The following is a 20,412-nucleotide window of genomic DNA, read 5'->3' on the forward strand; positions in this document are numbered from 1 at the left end:
CTGCCTGCGCCAGGACGGGTGGCACACAGGCAGCTAGCCCCTTGCTGACCCCGTCACATCCCTCCCATCCCAGACCCCTTCAAGCCGTTCATCATCTTCTCCAACCGCCATGAGATCCGGCGCATCGATCTTCACAAAGGAGACTACAGCGTCCTGGTGCCCGGCCTGCGCAACACCATCGCCCTGGACTTCCACCTCAGCCAGAGCGCCCTCTACTGGACCGACGTGGTGGAGGACAAGATCTACCGCGGGAAGCTGCTGGACAACGGAGGTGACCACCGATTGCTGCCAGGCGGGATGCACGCAGGCGGAGCACTTAGGTGCTAGGGGCCACAGGTCCCATTCCAGTGGCTCCAAAGCAGAGGCTTGGCTCCCCCATCCCCCACACTTCTGTTAATTGGGTTAGATTTTGCTGTGGGTCTCCATGCCTGACGCCCCGTAATTATCGTCAGCAGAACTGCCAGCCTGATAATTAACAAAATGATCAGCCTTACCTTTGAATGGCCTGGAGCTCTGCTCCCCAGATGTAGAATTGCAGGCTTGAAAGAAAAAAGCCACTTAGGAGTGGCGTACCTGAACGCTGCCTTCTGTCCCAGGCAGCGTGGTGCACCCCAGACTTCCTTCAGTCACACACAATAGTGAGTGCCCACTGTACACACTGGGCAGTGGGCATGCAGCAGTGATCAAAACAGGCTGTTTTCAGTTGTGTGGTCAAGGAAGGTCCCCTGAGAAGGTGACATCTGAGCAAAGACTTGGAAGAGGCACATTTTACTAGAGAAGTTTGTATTGTTTGTAATAAGGAAAACTTGAAACCATTACAAATGTCCATCAACAAGGGGAGGCTAAGTAAACTGTGATGATATTCACACTGTGCAACAGTCTCTAAAACAATGAGGCACACACATAATGTATTAGCATGGAAAAATCTTTATGGCAGTCACTCGAGCTCAAGCAGTTGAGGCTGCTGTGAGCCATGAACATGCCACTGCATCCAGCCTTGGTGACAGAAGACCCTGTCTCAAAAAAAAAAAAGTTAGGGAGACAATAGGAGTCCTACTCTTGAATATGGGCACATCAGAAACTTTGGCAGAGGTGCCAGGGTTGAGGGTGGGTCATCGAGGGCTCCCAGGATTTCACACATTCATGACAGCTCCCCAGGAGACGCTAACCTTTCACTGCCCTCTCTTCTCCAGCCCTGACTAGTTTCGAGGTGGTGATTCAGTATGGCCTGGCCACACCTGAGGGCCTGGCTGTAGACTGGATTGCAGGCAACATCTACTGGGTGGAAAGTAACCTGGACCAGATCGAGGTGGCCAAGCTGGATGGGACCCTCCGGACCACCCTGCTGGCCGGTGACATTGAGCACCCAAGGGCAATCGCACTGGATCCCCGGGATGGGTGAGGATCCTATCCAGCCCTCTCCTGGCCCCATGGCCCCCCTGAAGTCCCATTCAGCCTGGCCAGGGACACCTTACTCCTCAGTGCCATTGCCTCCTCCCACCCTCTACCTATGATCCCACCACAGTCCCTCCCTGAGGGCCCCGACTTTAGCCCTCCTGACCCCTCCCCACTCCCCAGGATCCTGTTTTGGACAGACTGGGATGCCAGCCTGCCCCGCATTGAGGCAGCCTCCATGAGTGGGGCCGGGCGCCGCACCGTGCACCGGGAGACCGGCTCTGGGGGCTGGCCCAACGGGCTCACCGTGGACTACCTGGAGAAGCGCATCCTTTGGATTGATGCCAGGTCAGCGCCCTCTGTGCCCTGGGGAGGCCCAAGTCTGTGGCACCAGGACAGGGTGGGGAGGGACCTGTGGTGATGAGGGTGGTGAGAAGGATCAAGGGATCTAGAACTAGGAACGGTGACAAAAGACTGGGCACAGGAGGAGGAGGATGGAGGGGCGTGGGGAGGCCGGGGCCGAGGGGAGGGGGCAGGTAGAGGAGGCGGAAGCAGGGCCGTCAGCTGTGGTTATTCACACTGTACCATCCTCTCCACTCACCTGTCCTCTCCACTCTGTTCCCTCTGCTGGGGCTGTGTCTGCCCAGAGGGAGGGGAAACTTCTTTCTAATTGGTCTGCCCAGGGAGGGTGCCTTTTTCTTTTTTTTTTTTTGAGACCGAGTCTCGCTCTGTCGCTGGAGTGCAGTGGCGCGATCTCGGCTCACTGCAGGCTCCGCCCCCCGGGGTTCACGCTGAGGGTGCCTTTTTCTGACTTTCATCAAAGCCCTGAGTGCCGACAGCAGCCCTGGGAAGAAGTGACCGAAGGATTCCCTTGGGGCTTGGGAATCGGGGCCTGAGAGGTGAAACCTGGACCTGTTCGGTTCTCACACCTTGGTCCTTCTGTCTGTCTGCTCTGGCCAGCAGGGCTCAGGGGAGGGAACGGTCCCATGCTCCTCATTGGGAGGGCTGTGGCCAGGGCCCAGAGGGTGGGCGTCTGGGCAGAGCTCTGAGGGCTGAGATCCCGGCTGGCATCCTCATTCTGCTCCGTCGTGCTCTCAGGTCAGATGCCATTTACTCAGCCCGTTACGACGGCTCTGGCCACATGGAGGTGCTTCGGGGACACGAGTTCCTGTCGCACCCGTTTGCAGTGACGCTGTATGGTGGGGAGGTCTACTGGACTGACTGGCGAACAAACACACTGGCTAAGGCCAACAAGTGGACCGGCCACAATGTCACCGTGGTACAGAGGACCAACACCCAGCCCTTTGACCTGCAGGTGTACCACCCCTCCCGCCAGCCCATGGGTAAGGGGCTCGGGGCCTCGAGCAGCCGGAAGGGAGCCAGCAGCCTCTTTAGAAGCTGTAGAAGCTCTTAGGAGAGGAGAGGGCAGTGAGAACAGGAGCAAGTCTGTGCTGGGATGGCAGGGGTGGGCCAGCTGTTGACAGAGGCACCGTCTAGCAGCAGAAGAGGGTCTAGCAGTAGCAGCTGCTGGAACAGGGGGAGGAGAGTGGGCGAGGAAGGGGTGGTCCATGTAGGGAGCAGCAAGTCACAGGATGCTCTGGTTTCTTCTCTTCCCCACCCTGCCCCCAGCTCCCAATCCCTGTGAGGCCAATGGGGGCCGGGGCCCCTGCTCCCACCTGTGTCTCATCAACTACAACCGGACCGTGTCCTGCGCCTGCCCCCACCTCATGAAGCTCCACAAGGATAACACCACCTGCTATGGTAGGAGCCCCTCCCTCCAGAGCCAGTGAGCAACTGAGGCTGGAGGGAAGGCCCCAGGCCCCAGGATACCGGTTGTCAGCAAAGGCAGAGTCCCAGTCGGGAGGGTCCCGATAGGAGAGGCTCCAGAGACAGCCACTGTGAGAAGGGGCTGCAGGTCTGCCAGGGAGGCTGCACCCAGCGGGGTATGTCCATGGAGCCAAGGGCCAGTAGCAAACAGACGAATCCAGAAGAAGGCAGGGCCTGAAACCAGGTGGGTGGGAAGCACAGAGGCAGGGACTGCCTTCAGTGACCAGCCCGTGCCCCACAGAGTTTAAGAAGTTCCTACTGTACGCACGTCAGATGGAGATCCGAGGTGTGGACCTGGATGCTCCCTACTACAACTACATCATCTCCTTCACGGTGCCTGACATCGACAATGTCACAGTGCTAGACTACGATGCCCGCGAGCAGCGTGTGTACTGGTCTGACGTGCGGACACAGGCCATCAAGCGGGCCTTCATCAACGGCACAGGCGTGGAAACAGTCGTCTCTGCAGGTTCTTCCTGGTCCTGGATGCCCACCAGTGGACATGGGCACCCCCACCCGCCCCTTGCTCCCAACCCTGATCTACTTGGTCCGAGTGGTCCTTCTCCCAGTCCTGTTCCCCCTCAGTGCTCCAGCCTGGTTTCCTGATCGCTTTTCTCCAGAAAGCACACTGGCTCCCCTCCTGACCCACTGCCCTGCAGACACTCAACAACTGACTCCCTGCTTGTGTCCCCAGACTTGCCAAATGCCCACGGGCTGGCTGTGGACTGGGTCTCCCGAAACCTGTTCTGGACAAGCTATGACACCAATAAGAAGCAGATCAATGTGGCCCGGCTGGATGGCTCCTTCAAGAACGCAGTGGTGCAGGGCCTGGAGCAGCCCCATGGCCTTGTCGTCCACCCTCTGCGTGGGTCAGTCTAGGGCCCAGGGCCGGGGAGCATGGGGTGTGGGGCTGGAAAGAAGAGGACCCTGACTCTTCCCTCTTGGCACCCTCCCCCCAGAAAGCTCTACTGGACCGATGGTGACAACATCAGCATGGCCAACATGGATGGCAGCAATCGCACCCTGCTCTTCAGTGGCCAGAAGGGCCCCGTGGGTACGAGCTTCCCTGCCCAGCCCCACAGCCCTTCCCTAATTCCTTGACCAGCAGGTGTTTGCAGGGTCCCTCAGTTGCCCCTCAGCCTCCCCAGAGCCCCAGCTTAGTGCCTGTTCTCACCACTTGCCCCCTCACCTCCCGCCACGCACAACCACACACTCTCACACACACCCTCTGCTCCTATCCCTGGATCCCCAGCCCTGGGCCAGACTCCCCGGCAGTGACTCCCTCTTTTCCAGGCCTGGCTATTGACTTCCCTGAAAGCAAACTCTACTGGATCAGCTCCGGGAACCATACCATCAACCGCTGCAACCTGGATGGGAGTGGGCTGGAGGTCATCGATGCCATGCGGAGCCAGCTGGGCAAGGCCACCGCCCTGGCCATCATGGGTGAGGGCTGCTGGGCAAAGCAGAGATGACTCAGAGCAGGCCAGGCCAGACCTACTGGAAAACGGGCTGGCTTGGGGCAGTCTCTCACCATGTGGGGCGGGCCTGATGACTTAGGGCCGATGGGCCCTTCAGGAGAGCTGGGTGTGGGGCCTTCCCAAGGGTCTCATCCCCTCCTGCTGCCCCAGGGGACAAGCTGTGGTGGGCAGATCAGGTGTCGGAGAAGATGGGCACATGCAGCAAGGCTGACGGCTCGGGCTCCGTGGTCCTTCGGAACAGCACCACCCTGGTGATGCACATGAAGGTCTATGACGAGAGCATCCAGCTGGGTAGGTGCGAGGCCAGGCGGCCGCTGGGGGCTCAGGGGCAACAGGGGAGGCTCCAGAGCTGCAGGCTGCAGGGCCATGGGGCAAGGGAGTAAGTGGGTTAGGCTGCACCTACCACCCAAAGGGGCTCCTTGTTTCCTTACCACAAAGGCGCCTTATAGGCTCCCAGCAGCCCTGTTCACAAGGCCAGGGGCCCAGGAGGACAGAAAACCTGAGAGCCGGGTAGGGTGGTGACCCCCGTTAGGTCCAGGGTAGTCAGTGACCATCCTGTTTCTGAGCTGCCCAAGCCTGACCCTGAGGTCCCAAGGAGGGCCACCTAACCCTTTCCCTCTGCCTCTCACCTGCCCCCAGACCATAAGGGCACCAACCCCTGCAGTGTCAACAACGGTGACTGCTCCCAGCTCTGCCTGCCCACGTCAGAGACGACCCGCTCCTGCATGTGCACAGCCGGCTATAGCCTCCGGAGTGGCCAGCAGGCCTGCGAGGGTCAGTGCCTGGCTTTCCTCCCAGCCTTGTCCCAGCTCCCCAACCCTGACTCCTCCTACCCTACAGCCCCATCTTCCTCTTCTTACCTTGGGGACAAGACTACATTCATCGTGTAGGGGACACTGGACTATGAAGTGGCTATGACTCTCCAGTGCCTCCAGTAGGATTTTGGAAAAATAGATGTCAGCAGGCAGATCGGGGCGGCTGCATGGAAGAGGCATGCTCTGAGCTGGGTTTTCTAGGACTAGTAGGATTTGGATGCATGGTTCAAAGGAGAGGGAACTATACACAAGGCAAAGTGTGTGCAGGAGCCCCAGCCAAGAGTGGTGGGCAAAGTGTGGGGAAGTCCTGGAGATAAGGCTGTGAGCTAGGCGGGGCTCCTGTGTTCTCAGCCAGGAGTGCCTGGAAAGTGATGTTTGGGGAAGATCAACCTGGCCGCATTGGTGGTGGGGAAGAAACAGAGGCGGTTAAACCAGTTAGGTGGCCATTAGGAGTAATCGGAGTGTGAGATGATGGGCCTGGGCTGGGCTCAGCAAGGGTTGAAGAAAAGTAATGAAACTCAGACGCATTTCACAAGAACCTGCTAACTGATTTATGAGCTTGCCAGGGGACAGCATTTCCCAAAAGTGCATTCCTAGGAGCCTCCCTCTTTGATGTGGGTAGATTTTACCAAAAGAAACTCTGAGTTGAACAAAGTTTAAAAGTGTTTTGTGCTGCAGAACTTCTCAGAGCCTTGAATATGTTTATGTGTGCCAAGAATTTTTCAAGTGTTTGGGGTTTTCCAAAACTCACTTGACCATTCATTCTTTTTTTCACTGAGTCTGAGCAACCAGGGCCCATTTGGGGATTCACTTTGGGATGTGCTGTATCAAAGGGATAAAGGCAAGGGAGGATTCTGAGGTGCATGGGTAGTGGTGCCTCAAGACATGGGAAAACTGGGCCAGGCGTGGTGGTTCACACCTGTAATCCCAGCACTTTGGGAGGCCGAGGCCGGCCGATCACTTGAGGTCTGGAGTTTGAGACTAGCCTGGCCAACATGGCAAAACTCCATCTCTACTAAAACCACAAAAATTAGCTGGGCGTGGTGGTGGGCACCTGTAATCCCAGCTACTCAGAAGACCTAGGCAGGAGAATTGCTTGAACCAGGAAGGTTCGAGGGTTGCAGTGGGCCAATATTGTGCCACTGAACTCCAGCCTGGGCGACAGATCAAGACTCCATCTCAATTGAAAAAAAAAAAAAAAAAAAAAAAAGAGCCAGGTGCGTGGCTCACGCCTGTAATCCCAGCACTTTGGGAGGCCAAAGTGGGCGGATTACCTTGAGGCCGGGTTTCAAGACCAGCCTGACCAACATAGAGAAACCATGTCTCTACTAAAAATACAAAATTAGCCGGGCGTGGTGGTGCATGCCTGTAATCCCAGCTACTCGGAAGGCTGAGGCAGGAGAATCACTTGAACCTGGGACGCGGAGGTTGCGGTGAGCCGAGATTGTGTCATTGCACTCCAGCCTGGGGAACAAGAGTGAAATTCCGTCTCAAAAAAACCCAAACAAACAAAAAAACAAAAACAAAAACAAAAAAACGAAAAGAAAAAGAAATGGGATAACTGGGAATGAGACTGGCTTAGGAGTGACCTTAGGGGCTTGAGTTTTAGATGTTGGAGAGAGGGTGTGGCATAGACCAGACAGAGGGAGGACAAAGAGGAAACTAGGATCAGGCTGAGCACCAAACTGGAAGTCTAGATTTTGGAGTCACCTAGTCCTGATTGTCTGGTCTGAACTCCCAGACTTTCCCTAAGGGACTTGCAGGGGTGCAGGGTTGGGTTATGCTGGGTGGAGGCCGGCAGAGCACCCGGTGGTGGAGGGTGAGAAATCCGAGTCTCTGCTGCCCTCTCATGGTAGCTAGGGGTCCTGCAGGTGGTTCCCCAGAGCTACCAGCCAGGTGCGCTTCCTCCGGGCCCATGCTCTGGCCTCAGGCTAGGGTGTTTGTGCTGGGTGGAGGATAGGGATGATGGGGGGGGGGGGCGGGGGGGATGATATCAAAGGAGAAGCAGAGAACAGTTGGAGGGTGACAGGAACCAAGCTTAAGAGAGTGTTGGCGATACCCATGCCTTAAGTTTCCTTGTCTTTCAGGCGTAGGTTCCTTTCTCCTGTACTCTGTGCATGAGGGAATCAGGGGAATTCCCCTGGATCCCAATGACAAGTCAGATGCCCTGGTCCCAGTGTCGGGGACCTCGCTGGCTGTTGGCATCGACTTCCATGCTGGTGAGCCATTTGGTGGCGGAGGGAGTTGGGCGTGGCGTAGGAGATTTAGGGGTGGTGTGGTGTGCCCTGAGGGTCCAGTGAGAGGCTGCCTGAATTGGCCCGAGGTAGGGCCCTTGCTACAGCTGCCACCCCGACTCCACCTCCCCTTCCAAGCACCTGGCCCCTCCGGCACTCTCTCACCTCTGTCCTGAGCCTTGTGAGATTTTGACCCCTTGCCTTATCCCTGCCTTATTGGGCATCCCCATGTCACCTCCTCCACCTCCAGAAAATGACACCATCTACTGGGTGGACATGGGCCTGAGCACGATCAGCCGGGCCAAGCGGGACCAGACGTGGCGTGAAGACGTGGTGACCAATGGCATTGGCCGTGTGGAGGGCATTGCAGTGGACTGGATCGCAGGTGAGCAGTGAGCGGGTTTGTGGGGCTTGAGGTGTGGCAGAGGACTGGGGAACGTAGTGGGAAGAGGAGTTGGTGGGAGCAGGAAGAGGAGCTGCAGGGGTGCCTGGGGGCTCGGAGACACCAGGTCCACCTGTCCTCACCCAACCTCCCTGAGCCCCACCAACTCCCTCCTTAGGCAACATCTACTGGACGGACCAGGGCTTTGATGTCATCGAGGTCGCCCGGCTCAATGGCTCCTTCCGCTACGTGGTGATCTCCCAGGGTCTAGACAAGCCCCGGGCCATCACCGTCCACCCGGAGAAAGGGTGAGGAGCTGGACAGACTGGCCTTGTCATTCTGCCCATGGCCCATGCTGATGAGGCCCTGTCTCCTCCAGGGTCTGGGGACTGACCCCCCACTTCCACCCCCACCCCACAGGTACTTGTTCTGGACTGAGTGGGGTCAGTATCCGCGTATTGAGCGGTCTCGGCTAGATGGCACGGAGCGTGTGGTGCTGGTCAACGTCAGCATCAGCTGGCCCAACGGCATCTCAGTGGACTACCAGGTTCGCACGCCAACTTGGCCCTGGAGCTGATGGTAGACCCCTGACCCAGGCCCCTGTTCCTTGTGATGAGCCCATTCTGGGAGGACATGGAGCCCAGGGGAAGTCACGGGATCTCCCGGCCCAGACCTTCACCCAGAGTAGGACTCCTGCTACCACAGAGATGATGGGCAGGGGTCGCTCAGAAGTGGGGAGTGGGGTAGTGGAGAGATGCCTGGAGGTCGCCTTATCAGCAGGGCAGAGGGTGGGAGTGTATGCAGGAGGCAGGAGTGAGTAGGGGAGGCTGAACTGAGGGCCCCACTCTGGCCCATGCACTCCCTGCTGCCCCAGACATGGGGCTGGCAGCGAGCTCAGCCCTGGAGGTGAGGTGGGTGCCTCTGGCCTGTAGGATGGGAAGCTGTACTGGTGCGATGCACGGACAGACAAGATTGAACGGATCGACCTGGAGACGGGTGAGAACCGTGAGGTGGTTCTGTCCAGCAATAACATGGACATGTTTTCAGTGTCTGTGTTTGAGGATTTCATCTACTGGAGTGACAGGTGAGGGCTTCTGTCCTGGCCTCCTCAGCCAATCTCTTCCTTCCCTCCTGACTCCACTGACGCCCTGCTTGTGCCCTGTCCTTCCCTCAGGACTCATGCCAACGGCTCCATCAAGCGAGGGAGCAAAGACAACGCCACGGACTCTGTGCCCCTGCGAACCGGCATCGGCGTCCAGCTTAAAGACATCAAAGTCTTCAACCGGGACCGGCAGAAAGGTGAGGCTGGGGCTCTGGGCTGGGGTGGAGAGGTGAGGGGGACTCTGGCCTGGGAGAGTGCTCCCCAGGGAACCCAGTGTGAGAGGGCTGGGAGACAAGTTAGACCCATGGGGCACCTTCCGATGGCCGGAGAGACCTAGGGATGGGGAGGAAAGGCTGAGGTGCTCTGGGACAGATCTGGGCATTGAGCTCTGGGCCCTGGAGGGTCATCCAAGCTGGGGATACTGAGGCAGAGGGCAGAGCTTTCGCCAAAGCTTGGATGACAAAGGCACCAGCGAGCCTTTCCCAAGGCAGGCCCTGCCCTCTGTACCCTCCCCTCCCCCAGGCACCAACGTGTGCGCGGTGGCCAATGGCGGTTGCCAGCAGCTGTGCCTGTACCGGGGCCGTGGGCAGCGGGCCTGCGCCTGTGCCCACGGGATGCTGGCTGAAGACGGAGCATCATGCCGCGAGTACGCCGGCTACCTGCTCTACTCAGAGCGCACCATTCTCAAGAGCATCCACCTGTCGGATGAACGCAACCTCAATGCGCCTGTGCAGCCCTTCGAGGACCCTGAGCACATGAAGAACGTCATCGCCCTGGCCTTTGACTACCGGGCAGGCACCTCTCCAGGCACCCCCAATCGCATCTTCTTCAGCGACATCCACTTTGGGAACATCCAACAGATCAACGACGATGGCTCCAGGAGGATCACCATTGTGGAGAGTGAGCCCAGACCCTAAGTCTTCCCAGGAAGTGGGACATGGGGCAGGGAGCAGCACAGACTCTCAGACCCCAGCCAGGCACTGGGTCTGAATCCTAGCAGCTGCAACTCAGCCGAATCCCACTGCACCTCCACAGTTACATGACTCCTGATTTGGAGTCAGCGTTGGCCCCCGTCTTCCTCCTGCCACTGGTCCTAGTTCTGCCTTCAGGGCTGCACAGAACAAGCGAGAGGTCTCTGTGGAGCCCAACGCTCACAAACCCAGGCTGCAGACATGGGGCTGAGCTCCAGTCACTTGGGCTTTCAGTAACTTGGGTCAGTTTCCTGCTCTTGCCAAGCCTGAGCCTTCTCATCTGCATGGATGAGTGTCTCATCTGAGACAGGATTCCTCGAGCTGCTGCGCATGAAGGCTTAGCTCAGTGATGCTGGGGACGGAGTGTGTGCTCTGGAAAGAGCAGTTACGGTGTCAGGGCTGTCATCATAGGACAGCCTTTCAGCTCTTTGAAAACTGCATCCCGCTACATTTTCTCTTCTTCAGCCTGGTTACCACCAGGTCCCTTGACTCATTCATTTGCTCATTTATTCATTCAGCTGGTCCATAAAGACCTGCCAGGCACCGAACTAGGTGCTACGTATACAGACCTGTCCTTTCAGCCTTTCTGGGACATTTTCTGCTGCACGTAGTCCAGCCTGCATGTCTGTCTAAAAATGTAGCATCCGAAGCTAAACTCGGTACTCCATGCTCGCAGCTTGATCAGGAGAGACTGGCAGATCAATCCCCAGTCCCCTGGAAGGGATGTCCCCTCCCCTCCGGCTGTCTGCAGACCATACCACAGCATGGCCTTTTGACAGCCACCATCGCTTGTAGCCACTAACACTCGAGTCTTTTCTCTTACACTGCTGTTCAGCTGTGTCTCTCACTGTGCCTTGGTTCTTTAACCTGAGTTTAAGATGTCTGCTTTATAAAATAATCCAGCTCAGGGTCTTTTTAAGTAGGGGGCTCCCCAGTACAGCCCAAGTAGGATTTGATTTACTGAAATCTACATTGCACTCAGCTCAGCAGAACTGCAGCTCCAGGAAAGTGCAAACACACCAGAAAGCCCGATCGCCCTGAGTGGGAGAGGGTTGAGAGGTGACCACAGGTCATTTGGGTGAGGACAGCAGAGGTTGGGGGCACTGAGTCAGACCCTGGTGCCCCCGAGCCCTCTCTGCTGCACCTCATGCACTCCCATACCCCACACTTCACCTTCCAGCCAGGAGAGCACGTGCCCCAGGCTGTCCCTCACGGCTCCTGTGCAGGCTGCCCTCTGGCCCCCTCCTGACCAATGGCTGCTCCTGTCTCTTCACAGACGTGGGCTCCGTGGAAGGCCTGGCCTATCACCGTGGCTGGGACACTCTCTATTGGACAAGCTACACGACATCCACCATCACGCGCCACACAGTGGACCAGACCCGCCCAGGGGCCTTCGAGCGTGAGACCGTCATCACTATGTCTGGAGATGACCACCCACGGGCCTTCGTTTTGGACGAGTGCCAGAAGTGAGCTGCTGCCTGGGGACGGGGGTAGCAGGGAGAGGTGGGACTCAGGGTGGCAGAAACTCCAAAGGCAGACCCAGGCGGGGGTGCAGGAGAGGCAGGCCCTCACTTGAGCTCCACCCTTCCCCGCTGTGTGATCTGGGGGGAGTTGCAAAAGCTTCCTAAGCTTCAGGTTCCTCTTCTATGATACAAGCTGGCTAAGATTCCAGCTGCCTGCACCAAAGGGAGCATCAGGACTGTGGGGGACGCTCTGCCTTTGTGATTGATTCATTCGTCAGAGCACCATGTTGGAGGCACAGGGTAGGGCCTCTAGCTCTGGGATCCAAAGCTTCAGGCAAAGAATGCTTGTCGAACCCTTCGTACAGAAGCCTAAGGCTGAGCCTATCAAGCCACCTAGCTGGGTTGAGAAGTCATACTTGTGGGAATTAATGGTAACTGGCACAGGGCTGTATACGGGTGATCACAGGCGTCATGAAGGCACTAGATCAGCCCAGAGCCTGGAATTGGAAAAGACAAGGAAGGCCAGCTCGGACAGGTGAAGTGCTTTGAGCAAAAGCCTGAAGAAAGGCAAATTCAAGGCAGGGAGGACAGAGGGGGACCTCTGCATGCCATGGGGCGTAGGCAGGCCCGAGCCCAGCCGGGAAGTGAGGTCAGGGTGCGGAGGAGTTAGGAGCACAAGCCAGGACAGGTGGCAGGAAGCACCCGGGGGTGGGTGCTCCCCCTGGAGGGTTCACCCGCAGTCAGCCTGCTCTGTTCTCCCGCAGGGGTAGCCCTCATCCCGGCTGTTTGGGCCTCTAGTGAGCCACCCCCTCACCTTAGGGATCCTGGCCCACATGTTAGCAACATTTTTTTCCCAATTCAGCAGTGCTTGGAATGTTTTTCAAAAGCTTTACTAGGAAACTAGTAAACACAACCCAAAGCAGCTGTATAGATACGTGAGTGTCCCGAACCCAGATTCCCCCCACCAGTCCCCCAATGTCAGTCACGTCCAACCTGGCTCAAGGGCCCTCTGTTTCCTCCTGCCTCTGTCGTCTGGCACATCTGCAGCTGATGATGAAGGTCCAGTCCCCCCTTCCATGACCCTTGGCTGCCTCACCTGTCTGGGGATGGCCTCAGAGCCTGTCCCTCATGAGTCTGGAGACTCCCTGGAGGGTCCAGCAGGGCTGCCTGGCCCTCGTCCCAGAGGACGTGCCCCTCTGGCTGCCCACCAAGCTCCTTTCTTATGAGCCCAGGGGATTCCATCATTCATTCAGCGAGTGGCTTTTGAGGGCAAAGAAGGTGCAGAGGACCCAGTGGGGAGCGCGAGGGGCATCATGAAGGGCTTCGTGGCTGTGTGCTGAGGACTAGCCCCACCTGGAAGTCAGGGAACGTGTCCTTGAAGAGACGGCATGTTAGCCAGCGTCTGAGGATGGCAGGACTGGCTGAGTGGGAGCATGGTCCCAGCGCCCAGGAGAAAGAGCTGAGCCGGCAGGAGGGGCCCTCCCCCTGGCCACAAGGAGCAGGCACTTTCGGGGAATCAGAAGGAGTCAATGTGGACCCCAGTGGAGAGGGCAGGGGCCAGTGGAGACTCCAACAACCCAGCCTCCTCCTGAGCCCTCCCCGCATCAGCACTGGAGCACTGATGGCCTTGTAGAGCTCACAGTAGGTTAGTTAGAAGGTCCGCCATGTTCCTGGACACTGAGCACCTACCCCAGGAAAGCCTCTCTCTCCCTCCTGCCCCATTCCTGGGAAGCAGGTTCACCCAGACCACAGTTGTGTCACATGGAGGAGTTTGTTGACACCGGGAGGAAAACCACTTCTCACTGCAGGTGTGAGTGGTTTCACCTGAGGTGTGGGAGTCCCTGGTGGGGACTGACAGGCCAAGTCCAATCCTGACAAGCCAGGAAGATGACCGGCCGCTGCCCCAGGATACCCATTTTCCCTCATGGAGGCTAGAAGGACACGCCGCCTCCCTCCCAACTTACATCCCGATTCCAGAGCCACGGCAAACCCCTGCTCTCCTCCAGGATGAGGCTGTTAAGATCAGAGCTTCTCATGAGCTTGCCGAGGCTCAGGGCAGCCAGTGTCTCCAGAGGGGCAGAGCAGCACCATTCTCCTACGTGAGCCCAAAAGAAGGCAGGATAGTTCAATGGGTGCTGGAGATGCTGGGGGTGGGCAAGAAGGGTGCGACCTGGAGAGGTCTGAGGAGACAAGTTCACAGGCTAGAGGACAGATCTGTGGCCAGAATGGTGAGGGGCGGAGGTGGGAGGGGGCCAGAGGCACTGGGGTGGGGGCGGGGGCAGGTCCTGTTAGGGAACTGGAGAACGGAGCTGGCTTTTGTGTGGCTTGGTGGTCTCAGACTCCACTGGGCATGAGGATCGCCTAGGAGCAAGAGAATGTGGAGTCCCCTGCCCCGCCTTGGGCCTAGCTGAGTGACAAGCTCTGGGACCGAGGGCCCAGGGCTCACCATCCAATGCCGGTGGTCCCAGGACCACTCCACTCTGTCACGCCCAGGGTAGTGCATGACCGGCCCTGAGGCCTTCCACAGCCCCCCTCCAGCCTCAGCACCACCCCACAAGGAGCACGGCATAATTGGGGGCTGGCTGTTTCCACTGCCTCCTTTACTGAGAGGAAACCAAGTCTCAGAGGGGCAACAGGCTCATTCAAGGTCGGAGCTGTTATGAGGCAGAACGGTGGCTCCAACCCCCAACATGCAGAGGCCTCAAAGTACGGAGAAGGGGACTCTTGAGAGCTCCTTGAGGATAGGACCCACATACCCCAGGACCTGGGACACATGCCACACTCAGCTACACAAGGGCTTCCTGAATGATCTGGAAGACAGCCAGCCTCCCTGCACAGAAGAGAGCAGTTAAGAATAAACTCCTGGGAAATACTCACATAGCATGTGCCATCTGTCCTTAAGATGGAGATTAACTTCTTCCACTCTCACAACCATCCTGCGAGGCAGGTGGTGCTACCATCCCCACCTCATAGAGGAGGAAACTGAGGCACGGGGCAGTTGAGTAAGTTGCCTAAGGGCACCTAGCTGGTGGGTGGTGGAGCCAGGGCTGGAACCCTAGAGCCTGTCTCACTTGGCTGCACTGGCTCTCTTCTTAGCAAGTAGACGGTCACTGCCCAGATACTGCAATGTGAATATCTCACACTTGGCCCTCATCCCCTCACGCTCAGCCACCTCGTGTGTGAACTGTCTGTGCAATAGTGGGGCCCTTCCTGGGCATCGGGGCACTGCTGGCCTCTATGGCTCTGGGGTGGCTTTGCCCTGGCAGGCCTCCAGGTTCCAGGTGCCTACGCGTCCTGGCCTGTGCCCTCTGTGGTGGATTCTCAGGCTTTGCCTCCTGATCCCTGGACCCTCTTCCCCCAGCCTCATGTTCTGGACCAACTGGAATGAGCAGCATCCCAGCATCATGCGGGCGGCGCTCTCAGGAGCCAATGTCCTGACCCTCATCGAGAAGGACATCCGCACGCCCAACGGCCTGGCCATCGACCACCGTGCCGAGAAGCTCTACTTCTCTGATGCCACCCTGGACAAGATCGAGCGGTGCGAGTATGACGGCTCCCACCGCTATGTGAGTCTGCGGGGTGGGTGAGCTGGCGGGCGGCCGAGGGGGAGGCCAGGGCCAGGGTCAGCTGTCAACTGAGACCGTCCAGGCACAGACATGGTGGGAACAGCTGGGAGGAGGTGAGTCCCTCCAGGCCCCAGCCTCGGTCCACCCCACCCTGTCCAGCTTGCTCCTCATCAGCTAGATGAGGGAGATGGCAGGATGCCTCTGCGGGCCCTCACTCTGTAGCTGTCAGAGGCCAGGCCGGGCTGTGGTCCGGTGGAGACTGGGCAAGAGGCCCAAGCGACGCTGTGACGGTGATGGCACTGTCTCCACAGGTGATCCTAAAGTCAGAGCCTGTCCACCCCTTCGGGCTGGCTGTGTACGGGGAGCACATTTTCTGGACCGACTGGGTGCGGCGGGCAGTGCAGCGGGCCAACAAGCATGTGGGCAGCAACATGAAGCTGCTGCGCGTGGACATCCCCCAGCAGCCCATGGGCATCATTGCCGTGGCCAACGACACCAACAGCTGTGAGTGGGACTGCCGCCACCTGCCTCACCCTCCTGCCTGTCGTGCTTGGACAGACAAATACACACCCCACACACACCACACATACCACACACACCCTACACATACCACACACACACATCCCACACATACTACACTACACACACCACACCACATACACACACACATCACACCATACACACCCCCCACACACCACATACACATACACCCCCGACACATACACACATACACACCCCACACACACACCACATACACACACCACACATATCACATGCACACCCCACATACGCCACACCACACACACACACCACACACACACCACACATATACCACATACACACACCACCACACACACCACACATACCACACACACTACACACCCCCCACACACCCCCACACACACCACACACAACCATACTACATACACACCCCACACACACACCACATACACACACCACATACACACATTCCCCCCACACACACCACACGTACCACATACACACACCACCACACACACAATACATACACCACATAGTACACACACTGCAGCACATACAAGATACACACCACACCATACAACACACCACACACACCACACAGGACACGTACACCACACACACAACCAACACACACCACATGCACACACACACACACAACACATGTACACATACACACAACACACATACTATACCACACACGCAGCACACACACCACACCACACACACACCACATACACACATACCACACACACTGCAGCACACACAAGACACACACCACACCATGCAACACACCACACACACACCACATACACACACCACACATGACACATACACACCACACATAGGACACACATACACATGCCACACACCTACCACCCACAACACATATCACACACACACACCACACAGCACACACACCACACAGCACACGTACCACAAACACACCACACACACACAGATACACACACACATCACACTTCACACAGACATACTATAAACACCCCACACACCACACACCACACCCCACACACACTTGACTGGTCCTGCTCTCCCTGGGCCTCCATTACGCAGGCACACACAGCTGTACACACCTTTGAAACTGCAAAACCCCCAGTGCTCCTGTACCCCTTCCCACCAGGGCATCTACACACACAGATGGACTCTGCACACGCCTGGCATCTCCTCCACGTTGCACACACACATTCATGTCACACCCGCCCCTCAGGGCTCATCCATGCCCTCAGCACCCCCACCCCCACCCTGGTCACTCTCCTCACTTGGAGCCACACAGACAGCCGAGAGCCTGGGTGCACGTGCCCTCAGTGGGCACAAGTACATGCCCCAGCACCCCCCACCACAGACCTGCAGCTTTCCCAGGCGTCTCCCATGTGCCCTGGGGCTCGCTACTGCACTCATGATCTCAGGGCCCTCAGACTCGAATCTCCCAGAAACACTCCTCAAAGCCCACGGTGCCCTGCCTAAAAGCACACACATCCTCAACAGCACACCCGCCGAAAACCCCATGCACCTGGCCCTCCCACGGCAGCCATCCCCATGCCCTCCCCACTGCCTCTGCAAGCCGCTGTGCCTGCCATGGCTGAGCAGAGGCTTGGGAGCTCCATGAAGTCAGTGAGTGGGTGGGTACGCTCTGGGTGCATGCACAGCTGAGAACACTCTCCAGCCCTGCGCCCGCCCTGTCCCTGCTCAGGTGAACTCTCTCCATGCCGAATCAACAACGGTGGCTGCCAGGACCTGTGTCTGCTCACTCACCAGGGCCATGTCAACTGCTCATGCCGAGGGGGCCGAATCCTCCAGGATGACCTCACCTGCCGAGGTGAGAGAGGTGGGGGGAGGGGCTGGCGGGGAACCCAAGCACACACCAGGGATGGTGACCATATCCCCCACATGCTCCAGCCCAGCCCCCCAAAGCCTTTTGCCAAGAAGAAGCTGATGATGACCTCAGCTCCCCGGGGGAGGAGGCGTGGGCACTGGGGCCCACAGCCCTGGCTCAGAAAGCTCCCTCCACCTCCCCCCCCAGCGGTGAATTCCTCTTGCCGAGCACAAGATGAGTTTGAGTGTGCCAATGGCGAGTGCATCAACTTCAGCCTGACCTGCGACGGCGTCCCCCACTGCAAGGACAAGTCCGATGAGAAGCCATCCTACTGCAGTAAGGAGCCCCCTGCAGCCCCTGCCTCTTCCAGGCCCAGAGCCCAGGTCCTCCTCCCCCAGGCCCCTCAGGATGGAGCAGGATCAGGACCCAGCTTCCTGACCATGAATTTTGGGAGCTCATGAAGGGCAGAACCACCGTTAGTCTGGACTGGGCCTTTGGGTTTGGGGGCGGCCAGCTGGACACGTGCATGATGTCTCAGGGAGGCAGCCCTTTCCCGGTGCCTGTGGCTGACTCGCAGCCTACTCCTCCATTTGCAGACTCCCGCCGCTGCAAGAAGACTTTCCGCCAGTGCAGCAACGGGCGCTGCGTGTCCAACATGCTGTGGTGCAACGGGGCCGACGACTGTGGGGATGGCTCTGACGAGATCCCCTGCAACAGTGAGTGAGGCGCACTGGCGTAACCCATCTGTACCTCAGTTCCTGCCCCACCCCTCCCTGGCCGAGCTTTGTCCGTGGGCCCCGTGGTGTCTGGTTCAAGGCACTCTGTGACAGGCCAGGGCAGGTGCTGTGGGCCAGGAGCTCCGTCCTGCGTCCTCCTGGCCCCCAAAGAGAAAACTCTGGCCTGATGGTACGGGGCGGGCACTGTTCTAGAGACAGCCTGTGGTGTTGGCGAGTTCCGCTGCCGGGATGGGACCTGCATCTGGAACTCCAGCCGCTGCAACCAGTTTGTGGATTGTGAGGACGCCTCAGATGAGATGAACTGCAGTGAGTGACGCCCTTTGCTGGCACCTCCTGGGCTCCTCCCCATCGCTCACTGCATCTCCTGCCTTCAGGCCCTTCTGCACCTGCCCACATTCCTCTCTGCCTTCCCTCATCCCCACTGACAGCCTCCATCTCCCTGAGGCCCTGTCCCCATCCCGCTCCTGTTCTTGGGCTCCCGTGGGGTTCCGAGAGGGGGCAGTGAGCAGATGGTGCAGACAGCGCCCCACCGGAAGGGCATCATTCAACTTTTGGAAAAGCCTGAAGGCTCCATAGGGCTGACAGCTGCCCCAGTCAGGGATGATCCAGGGGGAACCAGGTATCACCCTCACCCCTGCCCCTACCAGGTGCCACCGACTGCAGCAGCTACTTCCGTCTGGGTGTGAAGGGCGTGCTCTTCCAGCCCTGCGAGCGGACCTCACTCTGCTACGCACCCAGCTGGGTGTGTGATGGCGCCAATGACTGCGGGGACTACAGTGATGAGCGTGACTGCCCAGGTGGGCAGGGGCAGGTGTGTGGTGGGTGGTGGCCTGAGGTGAGCAGGGCCCTCACACCTGCCTCACCCCCCAGGTGTGAAACGCCCCAGATGCCCTCTGAATTACTTCGCCTGCCCTAGTGGGCGCTGCATCCCCATGAGCTGGACGTGTGACAAGGAGGATGACTGTGAACATGGCGAGGACGAGACCCACTGCAGTGAGTGACCACTGCACCCACTCAGTGCTCCAAGAACCTGCTGGGCCCCACTTATTAGTCCTCCCCAGCAAATGCCCCCTTGGAAAAGGGCACCCAGAGCCTTCACCCCCTGCCCCACACCCCAACTCTTGAGGTCAGATTCAGAGACTCTGCCTCTAGCTGCTGCTGAGCCCCCCCACAGAGGGGTGCTGTGGGCATCTCTCCTGTCCTTCCCATGGCATCGGCCTCCCCAGGTGGGTGACCCCCCGCCCTTCCCCATCTAACTGTGGCTTCTGACTGCCCCAGACAAGTTCTGCTCAGAGGCCCAGTTTGAGTGCCAGAACCATCGCTGCATCTCCAAGCAGTGGCTGTGTGACGGCAGCGATGACTGTGGGGATGGCTCAGACGAGGCTGCTCACTGTGGTGAGGAAGCTGGGATTGGGCCGGGGGAGGTGCCCCAGGGAGGGACAGACCCCACCCAATGCCACCCCACACACAGACACCCCTGCAGATGACGGCAAAGCATCACCTCCGCTGCTAGCCCTGATCCACCCCCTCCTAAGTCTCTCGGTGGCCCCCTCTCCCCCTACAGAAGGCAAGACGTGCGGCCCCTCCTCCTTCTCCTGCCCTGGCACCCACGTGTGCGTCCCCGAGCGCTGGCTCTGTGACGGTGACAAAGACTGTGCTGATGGTGCAGACGAGAGCATCGCAGCTGGTTGCTGTGAGTGGCAGGGCCGCGTGGAGCGGGTGGACAGCAAATGGCCACAGTCTCACTTTGCAGATGGGGAAGCCGGGGTGCAGGAGAGGAAATGCCTCAGCGGGGTCCACTAGGGGCGGAGCCATAGCTGTAACCCAGGTGTCCAGACTCCTCATCCAGTGCCCTGCCCACTCTACCAGGAGAACCACAGGAGGTCAGAGTGGCGGACGGTCAGCCCCTGACCGGGCAGGGCTGAAGGGCTGTGTCCACCTCTGTCCACAGTGTACAACAGCACTTGCGACGACCGTGAGTTCATGTGCCAGAACCGCCAGTGCATCCCCAAGCACTTCGTGTGTGACCACGACCGTGACTGTGCAGATGGCTCTGATGAGTCCCCCGAGTGTGGTGAGCCCTCGGCGGTGGTGGGAGGAGGCCCTGCCC

The 20,412-nt window shown here is 58.5% G+C and overlaps 1 protein-coding gene across 1 annotated transcript in view; it reads left to right on the plus strand.

Annotated features, from left to right (window-relative positions):
* The window catches only part of LRP1 (LDL receptor related protein 1), an 84,448-nt gene that overhangs the window by 47,368 nt on the left and 16,668 nt on the right, over nt 1–20,412 (plus strand). Inside the window, exons 24-53 of the mRNA XM_024256754.3 lie at nt 74–271; nt 1,194–1,398; nt 1,579–1,743; nt 2,494–2,738; nt 3,025–3,156; nt 3,464–3,691; nt 3,917–4,091; nt 4,182–4,276; nt 4,516–4,665; nt 4,851–4,991; nt 5,340–5,474; nt 7,603–7,734; nt 8,000–8,134; nt 8,310–8,439; nt 8,552–8,678; nt 9,064–9,215; nt 9,306–9,430; nt 9,756–10,133; nt 11,481–11,670; nt 15,029–15,233; nt 15,545–15,737; nt 17,443–17,568; nt 17,773–17,901; nt 18,162–18,281; nt 18,495–18,608; nt 18,950–19,099; nt 19,173–19,295; nt 19,581–19,697; nt 19,867–19,995; nt 20,254–20,376. Of these exons, the coding sequence (XP_024112522.2) occupies nt 74–271; nt 1,194–1,398; nt 1,579–1,743; nt 2,494–2,738; nt 3,025–3,156; nt 3,464–3,691; nt 3,917–4,091; nt 4,182–4,276; nt 4,516–4,665; nt 4,851–4,991; nt 5,340–5,474; nt 7,603–7,734; nt 8,000–8,134; nt 8,310–8,439; nt 8,552–8,678; nt 9,064–9,215; nt 9,306–9,430; nt 9,756–10,133; nt 11,481–11,670; nt 15,029–15,233; nt 15,545–15,737; nt 17,443–17,568; nt 17,773–17,901; nt 18,162–18,281; nt 18,495–18,608; nt 18,950–19,099; nt 19,173–19,295; nt 19,581–19,697; nt 19,867–19,995; nt 20,254–20,376 (4,767 nt within the window). The remainder of the gene's footprint in view (nt 1–73; nt 272–1,193; nt 1,399–1,578; nt 1,744–2,493; nt 2,739–3,024; nt 3,157–3,463; nt 3,692–3,916; nt 4,092–4,181; nt 4,277–4,515; nt 4,666–4,850; nt 4,992–5,339; nt 5,475–7,602; nt 7,735–7,999; nt 8,135–8,309; nt 8,440–8,551; nt 8,679–9,063; nt 9,216–9,305; nt 9,431–9,755; nt 10,134–11,480; nt 11,671–15,028; nt 15,234–15,544; nt 15,738–17,442; nt 17,569–17,772; nt 17,902–18,161; nt 18,282–18,494; nt 18,609–18,949; nt 19,100–19,172; nt 19,296–19,580; nt 19,698–19,866; nt 19,996–20,253; nt 20,377–20,412) is intronic.

This window comes from Pongo abelii, chromosome 10 (assembly GCF_028885655.2).
Source record: "Pongo abelii isolate AG06213 chromosome 10, NHGRI_mPonAbe1-v2.0_pri, whole genome shotgun sequence".
NCBI lineage: Eukaryota > Metazoa > Chordata > Mammalia > Primates > Hominidae > Pongo > Pongo abelii.